Consider the following 16,419-nt stretch of genomic DNA (forward strand, 5'->3'; position numbering starts at 1 on the left):
ATGTTCAAATATGACAAAACTCCTTAACATAACTGTTTGCACGTCACATTTTACAGCTACTACCACCTCCTCCATCCAATTCATGTACTTAGCCATATTCAACTGGATGGAAGAGCAGAAATGGTATGTATGTTGCATTCCATTACTGAATCTCGCCCTTTGTACACATTTCTATGTAATTTAACCTATAGGTACTTATTAAAGACATTTATTATTATTATTATTATTCTGAAGGAGAGTGCCAATCAGGATCGCAGTTTCCATATAATGTTTCGTTGATTTATACAATGCGTCAATGGTACGCAGTATCCAAGGTTTTGACACTGCAGAATTACATCTACCTGGTCGACAACGATCTACGCCTTGTAATTTCCCCGCAAAGTTGAAATTTAAAAGGAAAATAGGAAAAATATTCTGAATCCCTGAACGGGCCCCCGTTACTTCGTTCAAACCCACAATAATGCGCGATATACTCATAAATCTTCGACGCTCATTCCATTACAACTCATTAAAAAATAAGAAATTCCACGCTCCGCTTGAAAAAAATAATAAAAATGATTGCTTGTGGATATTACAAACTCCATGTTACGCCACTGTCGCAATTAACATGTTGGAATGGTAAAAAGATGCACCGGAGTAATTCAAAACTTTATTACCAGTTCCCCACTTGACAATACCGGTATCCTGTCGTACCAACCTTTGGTTGTGTTCTGAAATAGGTTTTTAACAGCCTACACTAGAAGCTAAGGAAAGGTCAAAATGCTGTGTAAACTTTTATAAACGCCTCCAAGAGCAATGGAAGGATCTATCTTAACGGTCTTTTAGACCCTATAATGCTTTTCCAGAGGTGTTTAGTCCCTTCCAGAGCTACTGCTTGGGAAGTTACTGAATCATGTGATGTCATGACTTTTAGATCCTAGCTTTACAGACCTTTCCTAGGATTTTTATGCCTTATTAGAGCTGCCTGTGCACTTTTGCAGGACCATGTCGGGATATTCTAAATGCATTTCAGCGATTTTCTGTTCAGTACACCCTTCGCTCCTTTGGAAAGCGATCGAGTTCCGAGAGGCCCTTTAAACGGGTTCTTAGTGTTGAAAGACAAAATTACGGGGGACCACCTTCCTAATCGAACCCTGATGATGTGAAATAATTTGTCGCATCAGAGGCAGACATGCCAACTCAGCCTAATGGCTGCCTATGCTGAAGTATAATATATGCCCATTTTAGGCAGCCTTGATGGCGCGGCTGTTTACCAACCTTGATCTTACAGACCATGTCCATTAATCTAGCAGAGCAAGGTCAGCAGAACACAATCAAACATATTGCATAATTAGGTGCTAATTAAGTGCCCTGTTCCCGAGTTAAATGCTCCTTTTTTTTAAATTATTACATGTTCTACCAGGTGCATATGAACTCTTCACAGCACTACCTCAAAAAACCAAGAAAATGAAAATATAATTAATAAATTAATATATGTCCAACGCTCTACCAATTAATTAATTAATAAAATATAATTAGGTGCTAATTAGGTGCTAATTAAGTGTCCTATTCCCGAATTAAATGCTCCTTTTTTTTAAATTATGAACCTGGCAGAACATGTAATAATTTAAAAAAAGGAGCATTTAATTCGGGAATAGGGCACTTAATTAGCACCTAATTATAGTTAGTTCACTTTTCATTTTCTTGGTTTTTTGAGGTAGTGCTCTGATGAGTTCATATGCACCTGGCAGAACATGTAATAATTTTAAAAAAAGCAGCAATTAATTTGGGAATAGGGCATTTAATTAGCACCTAATTATAGTTAATTCACTTTTCATTTTCTTGGTTTTTTGAGGTAGTGCTCTGCTGAGTTCATATGAATCTGGCAGAACATGTAATAATTTAAAAAAAGGAGCATTTAATTCGGAAATAGGGCATTTAATTAGCACCTAATTATAGTTAATTCACTTTTCATTTTCTTGGTTTTTTGAGGTAGTGCTCTGCTGAGTTCATATGAACCTGGCAGGACATGTAATAATTTAAAAAAAGGAGCATTTAATTCGGAAATATGGCATTTAATTAGCACCTAATTATAGTTAATTCACTTTTCATTTTCTTGGTTTTTAGAGGTAGTGCTCTGCTGAGTTCATATGAACCTGGCAGAACATGTAATAATTAAAAAAAAGGAGCATTTGATTCGGGAATAAGGCACTTAATTAGCACCTAATTATGTAATATGTTTGATTGTGTTCTCCTGACCTTGCTCTGCTAGGATAATGGACATAAAGGTTATATTAGTTGTAACAATTTATTTTCTCTATTACCAAGCATTGTCATTGTTTATGGTTTATTACTTGTTGAAAGATCATCGTAACTTTTGGAAATGATTTAATGGCTGGCTCCAATTTGTGGATAACTTCCTACTATTTGTCTGGCTTTAGATTTCGGGATCAATTGTATCATCATCCTGAATTCTTTTAAATTAGCTCCAGAAGGGGTAACCAATTCTTGAGTTCACCTCCGAATTTCTTAAATTCAATTTTAGGGTATTTCAAATTAGATTTTGAGTTGTTGGGTCCACATTTCATAGCTAAATTATTAATACCGTCATTAACAATTATCAATCTTTCATTTGATGATATTAAATCTAGCTAGGTAATCATCATTGAAAACTTCATAGAACTGGTAAATATATAATGTACTTATACAGCTTAGTGTTTACAGTGACAGATAAATACACTGTTCTAGCGGTTAGTGTGTTTTTTTTGTTTACGTCGGGAAATTTTTTTGGCATTCCTATTTGCAGGTTGAAAGTAGGTAAACTTTCAGTATCTATTTCTTGCCATAAACACTAAGTTCACTAAACCCAACGGTGAAATATTAATTGGGCATTCTGACCATTTAATTTTAATTTACATATGTCAAAGCAATCAGTTCTACGAGCCAATTTTTAGTGATATTTTTGCCTAGGCTGGAAAATGGTGAGTTTCTGGACGCATGTGGGTACGGAAAATAAAGCTATAGGTAATTATCTATAATGCCTTTTTGGGATAGCAGTAACCGTTTGGGTGAAATTGACGCAATTTTCAATTTATTCAAGGCCTCATTCTGAGTTTTCTCTATCAAAATGTACTGTAAAATTGATCTAAAGATCAAAGGAAAGATTTACCATTAAGCTATCACTGAGGCATACGTAAACTATAAGGTGTTTATTCTTTACTGTTGACTTTATACTCGGGGACTAGTGCAAATGTACCAATGAAATATAACAAGACAGGTGTGTACAATGTGTCAAGCACAAAAAAGGGCTGAAACCGAAGCGACATCCAAATTAGTGCCTTTCAAAGTAACTAGGAAAGAAAATGACTTCGCAGGTCTTTTATGATGACCTGTCCTTGATAAAAATCGTAAATCAAAGAACAAGGGTAATTGCGATTAATAAAACGTCTTGCCCCCAATATTGCTAATGCACAATCTATCATCACCGATTAATAGAAATTTGTGAAACCTTTCTCGTTTATTAAAGCAACATTAACTCGATGAAAATTGCAAATTACTTTCGAAATTAAGGCTGACATAAATTTCGTATTGAAGGCCCGACTTGCCCGTGGACATAAATTAATGTTAGTCTTAATTTATATGATCTGTACGATTATTTATGGGCGATGGTGCTTCCTAAACAATTTCATAGCATGTATTTACGACAGTCCAAATTCGATTTGATGTACCAGGTAGGTACAGAATGATCGCGTGCCGAATTGTTGATTCAAGATTTTCCTTTAGCAGACTTCGGTATCCTTACAGGGTAAGCTCGATGACGTGTTAGCTTTTCGGAAAAAAATCTCGACTTACAATGCATACACTCAAATTATACATGTAAAGTAGGACGTTAGGCGTACCTACATTACACGCAATGTCTACTTTATAGTAGAATGCATTATTATCACTGTAGCGATTCTTTAATGTTGCGTTTCGTTGTAATCATGTCGGCACATCTTACCAGTAAATTACTTGCTTTGCTTTAATAACTTTAGTTGTATCTTTTTAAGATTTGCAATTATTAAAATTGGCCATTACTTTTAAAACACCCTGTAAAAGAGTGATCAAAATTTAAATTATTCCCAAGTAGCCTCAAGTCAATATTGTTGATTTTAGAAGACTCTTTCAGATTCAAGTCAACAGCGCTCAAAAAAACCTTTAATGCTAGGTGTAGGGAAATGTGGTATCAAACCACGTAGATTTTCATGTATATTGCCAGAGCGTAATAAAATACTTCTATTTAAAATAGGAAAACTGCTATCTACATCCGCAAGTAATTGCGATAATGAAAAAAGTGGCTTGAATCGGTTAGGGCTTCCTTAAAACTATTGAATCGTTAATTTAACGATAGTTTTTTCATTCCAAAAATATGCGGCATCCATGCAAAAAAGTTTTGACGTAATGGAGTAAAATACCCGAATTTAGCGTCTACACGTTCAAAGATTTTGAAAATTCCTGCGATATTATATTCCACAAAATGTGTTAGTCCGAATAGAAAATAAATGCGTGTAGTAAGTGCCTATTAATTAAAAATACTACGCGAAAGTGTTATCTTAATTAATCCCGTTTTGAAATTTATACGGAGAGTAAATAATACAGTTTTAAACGCAGCTGGTAGGTATATGCAAATTGTATTGATTTTTTAAATATTTTCTACCTTCAGTTTCATGAATAAGAAAGATCAATATCGGTATTGAAATAAAACGGGATTGAGGAAACTTTTGATTATTGTATAAAAAATATATCGTTTGTTGTTTTCTATTTTACGAAGCCCAATTTCTTGCGATCCGAGGTAAGCTTTGCATTTGGATCTTGAAAGTAAATGGTTGCAAGTTACATTTTCAAATTGAATTACTTTGCAGTTGTCCTAGAAAACATTGGATCATGTCGAAATGCAAAAACTTTCTAAGATGCATGTTTCATTCATAATTATTCCGCACATAGTATCCAAAAAATGTTCCATTGAACTGGCCAAAGCAGGAATTGGGCATTCGGAGGTTCCACAAGAATCTCGCTTAGGACCAGTTTTATACAACATTCATCTCCTACTAATTTCTTAGTCAGAGAAATGCCTTTCCCGTACTTTAGCAGTGCATACAATCAATAAATAAATAGAGTTGTATGCAAATAAAGAACGTGCGGGTGGTATTTTAGAACCGGGTTAATTTTTTATTAAAAGTGGTCGAAAACTAATTTCACGCATACAATTAAGGACACGCAACCATATCGTACAAATGACGTACAAAGGGGCCAAAGCATACCAACCGAAAATATATGTCTTTGGTATAAATCACGTATAATAACATGAAATGGGAGTAATCAAAGATATATTAGAAATAGCGCCCTTAACCGTATGTAATTTGCATCGATAAAATCATCAGTGTCAAGGTTTGCGCACCTTGGCCCCAAAATGTGGACAAGGAACTTTTGATTACCGTTTACGACCACGATTTAAACCCTTGGAATGGAGCTTTTGTTTATAGACTAAGAAATCGTGTTCTACATTCGATTGCTGTATGATAAGGGCTATTTCAGTTTGTTCTTTTTCGTTCTAATAAAGTTATAAGTAAGTTGAAGTAGCTACAAAAGGGAGTATCAGGCGCTAAAGTAGAAGTTCCGTAGTATTAAACGTGATGATTTGGAATAAGAAGGACGATAAAATTACGCTACTTCGTTTTCTAAACTGTTAATGAGATGAATTTAAATCAGAATTTTTAAGATTTAAGTTTAAGGTTTAAATTTTGAAGATTAATTTAGATTTTGGATCATGTTGCATCTTGTTTTTAAAATCTTGAAGTTAATGTTAAAAGTTATATACGTTCAAGTCTAATGGATTAGTTACATTTACAGGGGTTTGAAACTTCTCTTGTACAAAATAAAATTTAATTTCTACGGCACTGGTAAACATTTTACTGGAACAACAAGTAATAAGTCTAAAAATGAAACATGGGCCACACTTATTAAACTTTATTAAAATGAATCTCGGATCTTTCCATCGTCGTACAATTTTTTTTTTTGGATTTTGGTATTCAATTTTGTTTTCAACTGTTGTAGGCGGGTAGTCGAACCTTTGTGGAACAGAAAGATGCTATTCTACAATAGTTTTAGGTTGTTTCGGATATTTATCAAGAATTTAACTATTTGATTGATAATTGGTTATTATTAGTGGCTATAGTAAGATATCGAAAGTCTCTTTTGTGCGTTTTTGGTCTCAGAAGAAAGACCAGAAATTCCGAGTTTAAGTTGGATTTCTCTGGTTCAATTCGGACATTCAGAAACACAATCGGACTTTCCGAGTTTAAGTTGGAAAAGTCCGAGTTAAATTTCAAGATACTAGGTAATTACCTCTTTACAACGTAGGATCTCGTGAAAGTATTTTATTTTGAGGGAAAACTTAATTCGTACTTATGCAACACGTGGTAACTACGAGTATATCTACTCTTTAATTAGAGCTACTTACATTATTTCTAGCACTAACGTCAGATCCCAAGTCGATCATTTTATCCAAAAGCGAAGTTCGGTTGTCTTTCACTGCATACATTAACGGTGTCATTCCGGTAGCCTGGAAACAAAAAACAACTTTATTGTTTGCTCAATACTAATCGCCTATAATCTTTGTAATATTTTCCTTTCGTATTCGCTTCGCGAGTAATCAATTAGGTAGAGAGATCAGTCCAATTTAAAGAAGATTGCTTTTACGTATGTTAATAAAATTTTTAACAATGAGAATCAATAGGTTAAAGTAATATTTCTGACACAGAACGCATTTAGAGGCATTTCCTTCGAATTTGAAAAGTAAAAAGGACTAAATCCCTGTGAAACTATAAGGAAGAAACCGGAGTCGTCATGAAGCATTAGTGGCGATCGGATTGAAATAATATTTTAGAAGGTACTGATGGGTAGGATGGAAGTATTAGATGATGATTATACCTACGCTTTCTAGTGCATTGGCATTCCAGGCACACTCTCTAATTATTAGTGCATCAAACGATTTTCAATGTAAAAGTGCAATGCTTGTTTGATCCCCTTTAGTATCAATCGTGTAAACTTAGTTGTATAATGCATTTTCTTAACATAGTCGTGGGCTTTTCCATACTGCAAATGGCGCAAGCAAATTTCCAATTTTTGTTGCAGCTAATTTTAATTTCTTTACTTTTGCTTTTCGTAGTTCTTTCTCTGAGCGTACCGTTTGTAATAAACGTCATTTTCTGCTCAACTACTAACATAGTAGGTTTCTCTTTTGTTTATTAAACTCAGAATTATTAACAGCAATCAAATCAATTTGTCGAAATGTGTAAATCTATGACAAGTTTTGCATTTTTGACGGCCAGAGGGTTAAGAAGGCTTAGTTTTGGCAGTGGAATAACAATTTTGACTAGTAATGTCATTTTCGAGGAGAAGTTTTGATTTTTAAAAGTCCAACTATCATCCAATGGATCTAAACTAATGTAATTTAAACTCGATTTGCACCAAAAAGAGGGTTATCCTGAAAGTGTGTTGGAATTAGACGGCGAAGAGTCAATGAAGAAGTTAGAAGGGAAACCATAAATATTAGTTAGACACTGAAAGGTTACATTATGTGAAAAATGCGCCATATAAAACCAAATTCTTGATTTTCTACTTTCAAATGATGCCGGATACCTCTGCACCAAAGAACACTGGAGCTCTAGAGTGTCCCGAGGAGCCAGTGAAGTTGAGAAAACAAACTAAAGAACAAATTAAGGAAACGAATCAGAGCCAAAAGAAAACTGGCGATCCGTGAGAACCGGGAATAAAAATTGGGAGCCCACACCAGCAGAACTACAAAAAGGCTGGATGACCAAGACCGCACAATATCAAGTGTAGAAGAACGAAGCATGATAATGATATTGGAAGGCTAAGAAATCAATGGAAAGAATCGAGGAAGAAGACACTCCATGGAAACCCCGCAGTTATTTATAAAGCCGATCACATGCTACACCAAAAACCGAAAAAATTTGATGGCGACATCCAAACCATCCCTCCGACGGAAACCATCAGAAGCTTCACTAGTCCCTTGGAGATTACGAAGAACTCAGGAGCATTCCATTTCATAAAAAATTATTTCCAACTAATAAAAATTAAAGAAGAAACAAAATTAATACAAAAAGATCGTCGAGTAGTGATACGACAAATGAATATTGAAGAAACCATAAACCTAGCCATAGGTAAACCATTCTAAAAGAGAAGAAGAAAATTTAAATAATTACATTGAAAACTTAAAACCAGTCAAAGAAGAAACTGAAGAAAATGAAACAGAAGAAAGGGGGGGAGACTCAACGTTTTGTTTTAAAGAAATTGGAAGGGACAGGAGAACGATAACTAAAATTAAGGAAGGAAAGAAGACCAACTGTCAAAGAAGTAGAATCCTCGAAGCTATTGGAATTAGAAGAAGAAATTGACGGAGTAGAAGAAAATTTAGCCAAAGCATAAATTTGAAATTTCATGAAGACTTACAAGAGATGAACAGAGAATTAGAAAAGAAAGTAAAGAATAAAGATGAACTGCAGGTGAAAGAAGAGAAAATTATAGATTCTTTAATATATAAAAGGAACCACAATTGTTTATTGTTTCTATAAAGCAATCGATTTCGGGTTTAACCACCCATCATCAGGCTATGCTAAAAAATATCACATGCCTGATGATGGGTGGTTAAACCCGAAATCGATTGCTTTATAGAAACAATAAACAATTGTGGTTCCTTTTATATATTAAAGAATCTCAACGAACCCCAAAAAAATGGAGAACTACATTATATATAAAATTATAGATATTAAAGAAAAGCGAGAGGAGAAGATATAACAAGATTTTAAAGTGCCGAGAGTGGAGGAACAAAATATTGCTCCGTTGAGAAGTTTGGTTGAACCAAATTTGGTTTTTGTGAATGACTTTATTTGTTGTGAGCTAGCTGGACATGTGTTTTGTGGGTGGTGCAGGTGACCGCATGCCATTGCACACAGTAATATCACTAGCATGACGATATACTAATGTTGATGAGAGGAACCAAAGAGGGACCCATCTCAAACGTTTTCAAATTCGTTATACCTCAAATTGACACCAAGTTGCTTATTTTAAATGGAACATGCTAGATATTATTCTATTTTTACGATCCGCACGTTAGCAAGGAGGGGGAAACAAGTATAAATTGTGCACAACTCTTGTGCAGATAAAGCGCACCAATGGATATATTTCTTGCAGACGTCTCAATCGCCCTTTGTGAGTACTCTCTTCCACGATAAGAGGTCGAGGAGAGGGCTATGGTTGGTAGAAATTAATTCCTTTCGTTGAGACCTTTCATTAGAGTACCATGAAGGATAAAACTAGTAGCCAGTAGTTTTTTTAATTCTTAAAAAATGCGCTAAAAATGGCCCCCGCCACTTTTTTGAGAGAAATATACATTTTGAAGCACTAGGATTCCGAATCAAACAAAATCTCGATGATGTCGCTCAGTGTGGCTGTCAGTTTGTCTGTCTGTCTGCTTGTCTGTTTGTACTTTCATTTTCGACTAAAAAAATTACGTTTGCACCGGAAGTCATAATTGTCAACTTTTGGTATACGAGAGCTTATTATTTCATTGATGCTGGTTTTTAAGTAGAGGTTCCACTTTAGACTGTTGATAGTTTGATTATAAAGAAATACAGAGGGCTCTAAAACTAACATTTAAAAATTGAATTGAAAAAAATGTTAAAAACTATTTTTTATAGAAATCCCCTATTTTTACAACGCTGTTTAAGTACAAAAGTGAAGGTAACTTTGTATAAAGGTCTGTTTCAAGAACATTTTGAGTTTTCGAAGTATCGACTGTTTAATATTTCTTCTATTGTAATAATGCTATTGAGTAGCGGAGAAAAAAATCAATCCAGCATTAAAGAAATTGATCTTAATAATAATCTTGCCAGGGCGATTAAATTATATACACATGAATTTAAATATGTTTATTATTAATTTATTGCAAATTTTTGTTTGGAATAAACTGCTTTATACAAAGATACTCTTATTTTTTATACATAATGTAGAGTTTTAAAAAGGAGGGTTGCCATTTAAAAAATCAACACATTTTCCATTCAATTCTTAATGTTAGTCGTATTTATTTATAACCAAAGTATCAACATAGTCTACTAAAGCAATACTTCTTCTAAAAAGAAACCACCCCTAATTAAATAACAACAGCTCCCATATAAAAAATTGGCAAGTATGATTTGGTCTGTAAACGCCCTTTACAGAATTCCTTAGGAACTTAACCAGAGTATATCGATTCAAGTTTCATGCAGAGCTTCGTATACGGTTTGTAACGATTTTTTTCTGCTTCACCTTTTAAAACTTATATTCTTTAACCCCCTTTACACCATTTGTGTACTTCTTCTTTTTTATTTTCCCGTTAGAGGCCGTGCAAATGTAATTTCCTTGGCTAAAAACTTCCCTTTCTTTAATTTTCGAGACTTTGAATTAAATTGCCAACGATTTCAGTTATTCTTCGACTACTGTTATTGTTTATGTACAATCCATTCAATCTCTTTACGCTTATAGATTTATTAATAATAGAGCAAGGAGTTCTTAGTATGAAATGTTCCCGCTCAGTAAGTATTTTCTCTCTTTTTAAATTTTCTAGAAGACTGAGTGGTGCCTATCCGGTTCACTTATTTATTTTTGCTTTGTTGACTAGTTGAACCCGTTAATCATCCGGACCCATTTCTATATACTTTCCCTGAGCTTACCTAAAGGCAATTTTGTTGTGTGTGCTCAAACTGCATATAACAACTTATTGGAGAGCTTTAGTATATTTCTGAAGCTTATACAATTTTCACGCTTTGGAAAGGCCTTAAAAAGTTCTGGGAATGCCACAGAAAGCTATCGAAAATCTTTTCAACCGCATTTCAAAGTGCATTTTGGAGCATTCGAAGTTTCTTTTACTTTTTGTAAGCGCCTGAGCTGATTTCATAAACTTTATATGCCATTTAAATAACTCTATTCCGGCACTATATCTCCCTCAGACCGTATCTTCGGTTGTTTTTTAAGTTTTCTAGACCCTAATGTTCAAGAAAGGCCCAAGGGTCGTTTTCTCGTCCTTTCATTTTTTTACTTTAATGACTTCGGGTTTGATGGGCTTCAATATTTCTAAGTCAGCTGTTTTTCACTTTACACAGTCGTACAAAACAATTATTAATTTTAAATTTTAGATACTCGCTCAATGCATCTGTTCTGTATTGATAATTGAAGCCATCTTTAAATTGTGGGAGATGGCCGAAATAATAATAATAATAAAGTCTTTTATTAAATCATGCCACACACACAATTTAACAGGGCGAAGTTCAGATGTTGGGCTACTCACGGCGGCCCAACTCTGCTCTTACACTTAACCCTACTATAATGAAACGAAATCAAAATCTAATTGGGAATTGTACAGAAAAATAAAGAATTACTTTGTAATGGGGAAAAAAAATAAGTACATAAATAACTTTGTGAAAAACAAAATGTATGAAAAAAAAAATAAATAAAAATAAATAACTTACAGTCAAATGGGTTATAAAATTTAACTCAAATCAAACGTTTGCCTAGCAAAAACAATGTTATGAAGTGCCTTCTTAAATTTCCCGACGGGTATGTTTTTTAAACTATTGCTTAAAGCATTATATTTTTTAGAAATATTGTATGAAAATGATCTTTCATATAATTCCGTTTTATGAATTGGTGGTATAATTAAGTTAACAAATCTAGGGTTGTTACTAAATTGAATTTTGTTATATAAATAAAGAGGTTCATTTATTGTTACCACTTTATGGTATAAGACCATCTCATGCACATATCTACGATTTTTCATGCTTAGCCATCCGGTTCCTTTCAATTTGTGTGATGATGATGCTTTCTTATTCCATAAATTAGTCTCAAACAGGAATTTTGAATTTTTTGGATTCTATTGGAATCATAATCCAAACATGGTCCGTACACATTAGCACAATACACAAACTGTGACAGGACAAGTGAGTTACAAAGCGAAATTTTCATTTGTTGATTAAGTATAGAACGTTGATTAAAAATTAATTTTAAATTTGAGTACGCTTTTGTTATCCTATTTGAAACAAGTGATTAAATCTCAACTTGGAATCAATTTCTAACCAAAGAACTTTCACATCATCTTTAATTGGTAGAATTTCATCGCCCACTTTTATAATTATATCATCTTTCCAGGCCTCTCTTTCTTTTGCTCCTCCAAAGATGATTACAGAGGATTTTAATGGGTTTATTTTCAAGTTAAGTTGTTTCGCCGATTATAATAAGTCGTTGAGGTCACTATTGATTCTCTCATTCGCAAGGTCCTAAATCTTTACTAAAGAAATTATATTGTAACTGCGTATCATCAGCATATCGATAGCACGTTGCATATTTCAGGCAATTGGGGAGGGTGGCAGTGTATATAATGAACAAAAGAGGTCCCAACACCGACCCTTGCGGAACGCTCATTGCTACAGATGTTGACAATGATTTATTATTATTCAATACTACCTGTTGCGTCCGATCAGTAGGATAGTTCTTAATCAGAGCGCACGCATTGTTGCTAAAGCCAAAATAATGTAAAATGCTTATCAATATATTGTGATCTATTAAGTCGAACGCTTTAGTAAAATCTAGTGATACCATCACTGAAAGTATTCCCTGATCTAAGGCTGAAAAAATATCGTCTGTAACATCGGGAAGTATATGGTTGCCGGCATCGCTTTTTGCAATGTTCTGTAAACTCATAGAAAAACGTGTGAGTTTCCAGAAAAATGTGTAAATTTTCATATAGATCCCCTGGCAGAGTCTTTACACTTCAAAATACATCTGAAAATTGCCATTCTGGCAGTTTTTACTAATTCCCTGATAGATGCGTACGTTTACAGTTAGATCTGCAAATTAATAATCAAAATTGCTTAATGTCCCTTATGCGCTTCCGTAATTAGGTAATTAAATCAGTTGACATCACAAATTTCTGTTGTCATCAATCAAATTAGGATTATTTCATTTTTGACCACAATATTTCGCTTAATAGAAAAGCTTTCTCTGTAATTAAAGAGTTGTAGATTATAGGGTTTCGCAATGTTTCTGTGCTATTGCGATATTGCACTGTAAATGACAAATTTGAAAATCGCTGTGGCTGACAAAGGTAGGAACACGTGCAGTTTATGGTAAAAAAAATCACATACGAAATCCTTGAAGTCAATATGCTTGGCGAAGCGAAGGGTTAAATTTACCTATCTTCCATCAAATCTAATTCCCTTGATATCCCTTTTGCGTTTAACTTAATCGATTGTATTAGACATTAATAAGGTTGGCGAAATGAAGCGTATGATTTACAACATACCGAATCGCTTTTAGAACAGAGGACTATAGATAATTCAGATCTTTAAAGGTTTCGGGGGTCAAATTTGAAATAAAGACAGGCCGCAAAATCAGTCCGTTAGCGCAAATCGATGCAAATAACATTTTGTAGAGACAAACTGCTTGGAATGGTTCTCGGGAGGGTTCCGATACACAATACTTGCATGCTTTTAAAACGCAATCAGGAAGGTGGCTCATGTATAAAGGTTTAAATCGACAAAACCCAAAGAAAAACCAGGAATAAACGAGTGCAACTGCTTTAGGGGCAACAACTTTATCCGTGGACAAGCATTCGCTCTGAAAATTCTGGGAATGAATCAAAACTTTATTTTGATCTACGTACGGATTATAGAAGAGTTAGTAGTATAAGTGAAATGTTTCTAGAAATTGAAGAGTCAGTTTCTGAAAAGATATGCGAACGTATGAAGGTGGTTCGGTATGCTTAAATCCTTGGGCTGTAAGGTCTGAAAACTTTTATGCAAGGTTTAGGTATGAAATCGTAGGATGGGAGACGGTGAAGCTAAGAAAAAAGACACATGGAAGGCGTATTACTTAAAAACGAAACTATTTTTCTCACCACAACAAAACACAACTTTCATATAAAACCACTGACACCCATGGTACTTGCAGAAAAATTCCTTTACTTTACAGGTCCTGATTCCTAAGTTTGCAATGTACTTTGAATTGTAGTTTTGAGGATATTCTTTTAGATTGGGCTGATTTTATTTTTCCATAACAGATCCTACAAAAACATAGAATACCCGCAACAATTAGTACCGTTAATTAAAAAAATGAAACCAAATTATTATCTACATTTAAACTTAATTTGGTACTCGGTTTCATAAACTTAACTCAGTAAATAGGGTAGACTGTTATGGGCCATGAATCTAGTACATGTATCCATGCACAGGTAGGACAAATAAAATAGGTCGGTATGATAGAAGGTAAGCAATGCAAAAGACTAGAAGGAAGTTAGTGACCATCGAGCGTGTTCTGGCATAATTTTCATGTGCATATTTTTAACATAGTTTTTCGGTGGAAGTCGATTGACCTTGAGCTTATTTTCCCCATTGTGAAACAACAGTCAAGATAAATTGGCCCACTGTGGCTGATCGCTTAAATGTGCTACAAGACGAACCATTTCGAAAGGAAAGCACTTAGCAAGAGTATTATGGAATCATTTCTGTCACTTACCAAATCAAGTCCTCCTGCCAATGGAACAGTATTAGCGTCTTCTCCTGCGTTCGCAATAGCTTTCTCCATAGACTTAAGTACCTGATCGATGGGTGCCCATTCACCCTTCTGACAAAGGACCAAAACCTTCTGTGCAGCATCCCTTGTTGTAACACCGGCACTCTGAGGTTTGGGAATGGTCTCCTCCGAATCGGCGTTCGATGCCGTTTCCTCCTTATCCTTCGACGGCACCTTCTCCTTCGATTCCTTATCTTTGCCGTCTTCATTTTTATCTTTCGGGGGGCCCTTACCACCGCCACCCCCTTTGCGCGCTTGCGACATCTTAATCTACGTATTCGCACAAAGAAAATTTAACAAAAACCCACATCTTCGAGCCGCGAAAGTTACCGCATCATTTCCCGAAATAAAATAGTTAAAGCGCGCGCTCTAATAAACCGTTAGGGGTAGCGTTTACGTTGTTTCTGAAATAAATTTCATTTCAAATCGGAACAGGTGCACATATTCGTGAATAAAGTTTCTAACAGGCACGCTATCGCGACTTCTGCAGGTTCGCAAGGATTGTTTGCGGGATGTTGGCAGGTCTTGGCCAATGGAAACTTCGGATTCCCCACCCTAAAGGTTGATTGGGGCAACCCTTCTGAAAAAGTATTTTTTACGTGATACGACACAATGACCTAGACGGTTTCTGTGAATTAATATAATTACACCTACTTTAAATGCAGTTATGAAGTTACACAATCTTTATTATCATTTCGCAATGAGAGTGCCTTTAGTATTGCGACAACCTACAACTTAGTCGAAGTACTTAAAATTTAACGTCAGAAAATTTCAGCGTGCCTTCTAAAGTTTCAACTTTAAACTTCCATATGTTTCAGTTCAGTAAGTAAATTATTTACACCTTCTTCGTGTTCGCTTTAATAATCTAAACGAAGACGAAATTTAAGTTAAATTTGCATTAGCTTATTTACATTTATTGACCTGGGCATTTTTCCAGTTAAGATTTTATCAAAAATTTGCACTTTCGCGATTCTAAATATTTCTCTGAACTAAAGGAAAACTCTGAGTAGGCCAGGACTATTTTGGACTTTCGGACCTTTGGACCTTGAGAACTAAAGTTGACGTGTTTTCCGATTTTTTTACAGTCTAAATATCAAATGATTTGTTACGAAGGGGTCGTTTTAACTTGCATCCCCTGTACAGGGTGGTTAAAATTCGTGGCTCACCATTGGGATCTCCATAATGGTGATTGTAGTTAAATGAGGGCAAAGTTGACGCTTTTTGTGAGTTGTGACTAAAAAAAAGCATGAGAAATTTCAATAGTTTAAACGGTCGGAGATAGATGGTTCTCATTAGCACCTTCTATGGGCACTTAGCTACAAGCTACTACTTTCATTTCTTATAGACGCCATATTCAATTTTTACGGAATGAGATAGAGGACAAAAAGGAAATTTATTTGAATGAATCACCATCATTCTCATGTTGATTCAGCAAGATCTAGTTACCGATGGAAGTTTTGTGGAGAAATGAATGTAAAGCATTTGATTTTGAAATTTTTCTGTAAATTTTATGTAGAACTATAGGGTTTTCTCCCCTATTTCTTTCCGTAAAAATTCGATACGGCGCTCATAAGATATAAAGAAGTAATAGCTATAGTTTCAACATTTAGCGTGTTATGGAAATAACAGATTTTAGATTCTCCGGGAAAAGTGCCCATAGAAGGTGCTAATGTTTCGTTGATATCTCAGTTATTTCCAAAGATTTTTCAAAAATTCCAAATACGTTTGTAATGGCCTAGTTATATTTACCGGAGTTAGAAACCCCTCTTGTAGAAA

The 16,419-nt window shown here is 34.7% G+C and overlaps 1 protein-coding gene across 1 annotated transcript; it reads right to left on the minus strand.

Moving 5' to 3' along the window:
• Positions 1-6,460: 6,460 nt before the first annotated feature.
• Positions 6,461-16,088, minus strand: LOC116176227. The gene is made up of 2 exons (XM_031494708.1): positions 14,587-16,088; positions 6,461-6,580 (listed from the first exon to the last, which is right to left on the minus strand). The coding sequence occupies exons 1-2, from the start codon at positions 14,905-14,907 to the stop codon at positions 6,461-6,463; spliced, it is 441 nt and encodes a 146-aa protein (XP_031350568.1). The 5' UTR covers positions 14,908-16,088.
• Between the last annotated feature and the right edge of the window lie 331 nt (positions 16,089-16,419).

The sequence above is a fragment of the Photinus pyralis genome, unplaced genomic scaffold, assembly GCF_008802855.1.
Source record: "Photinus pyralis isolate 1611_PpyrPB1 unplaced genomic scaffold, Ppyr1.3 Ppyr1.4_LG7, whole genome shotgun sequence".
Classification (NCBI taxonomy): Eukaryota; Metazoa; Arthropoda; class Insecta; order Coleoptera; family Lampyridae; genus Photinus; species Photinus pyralis.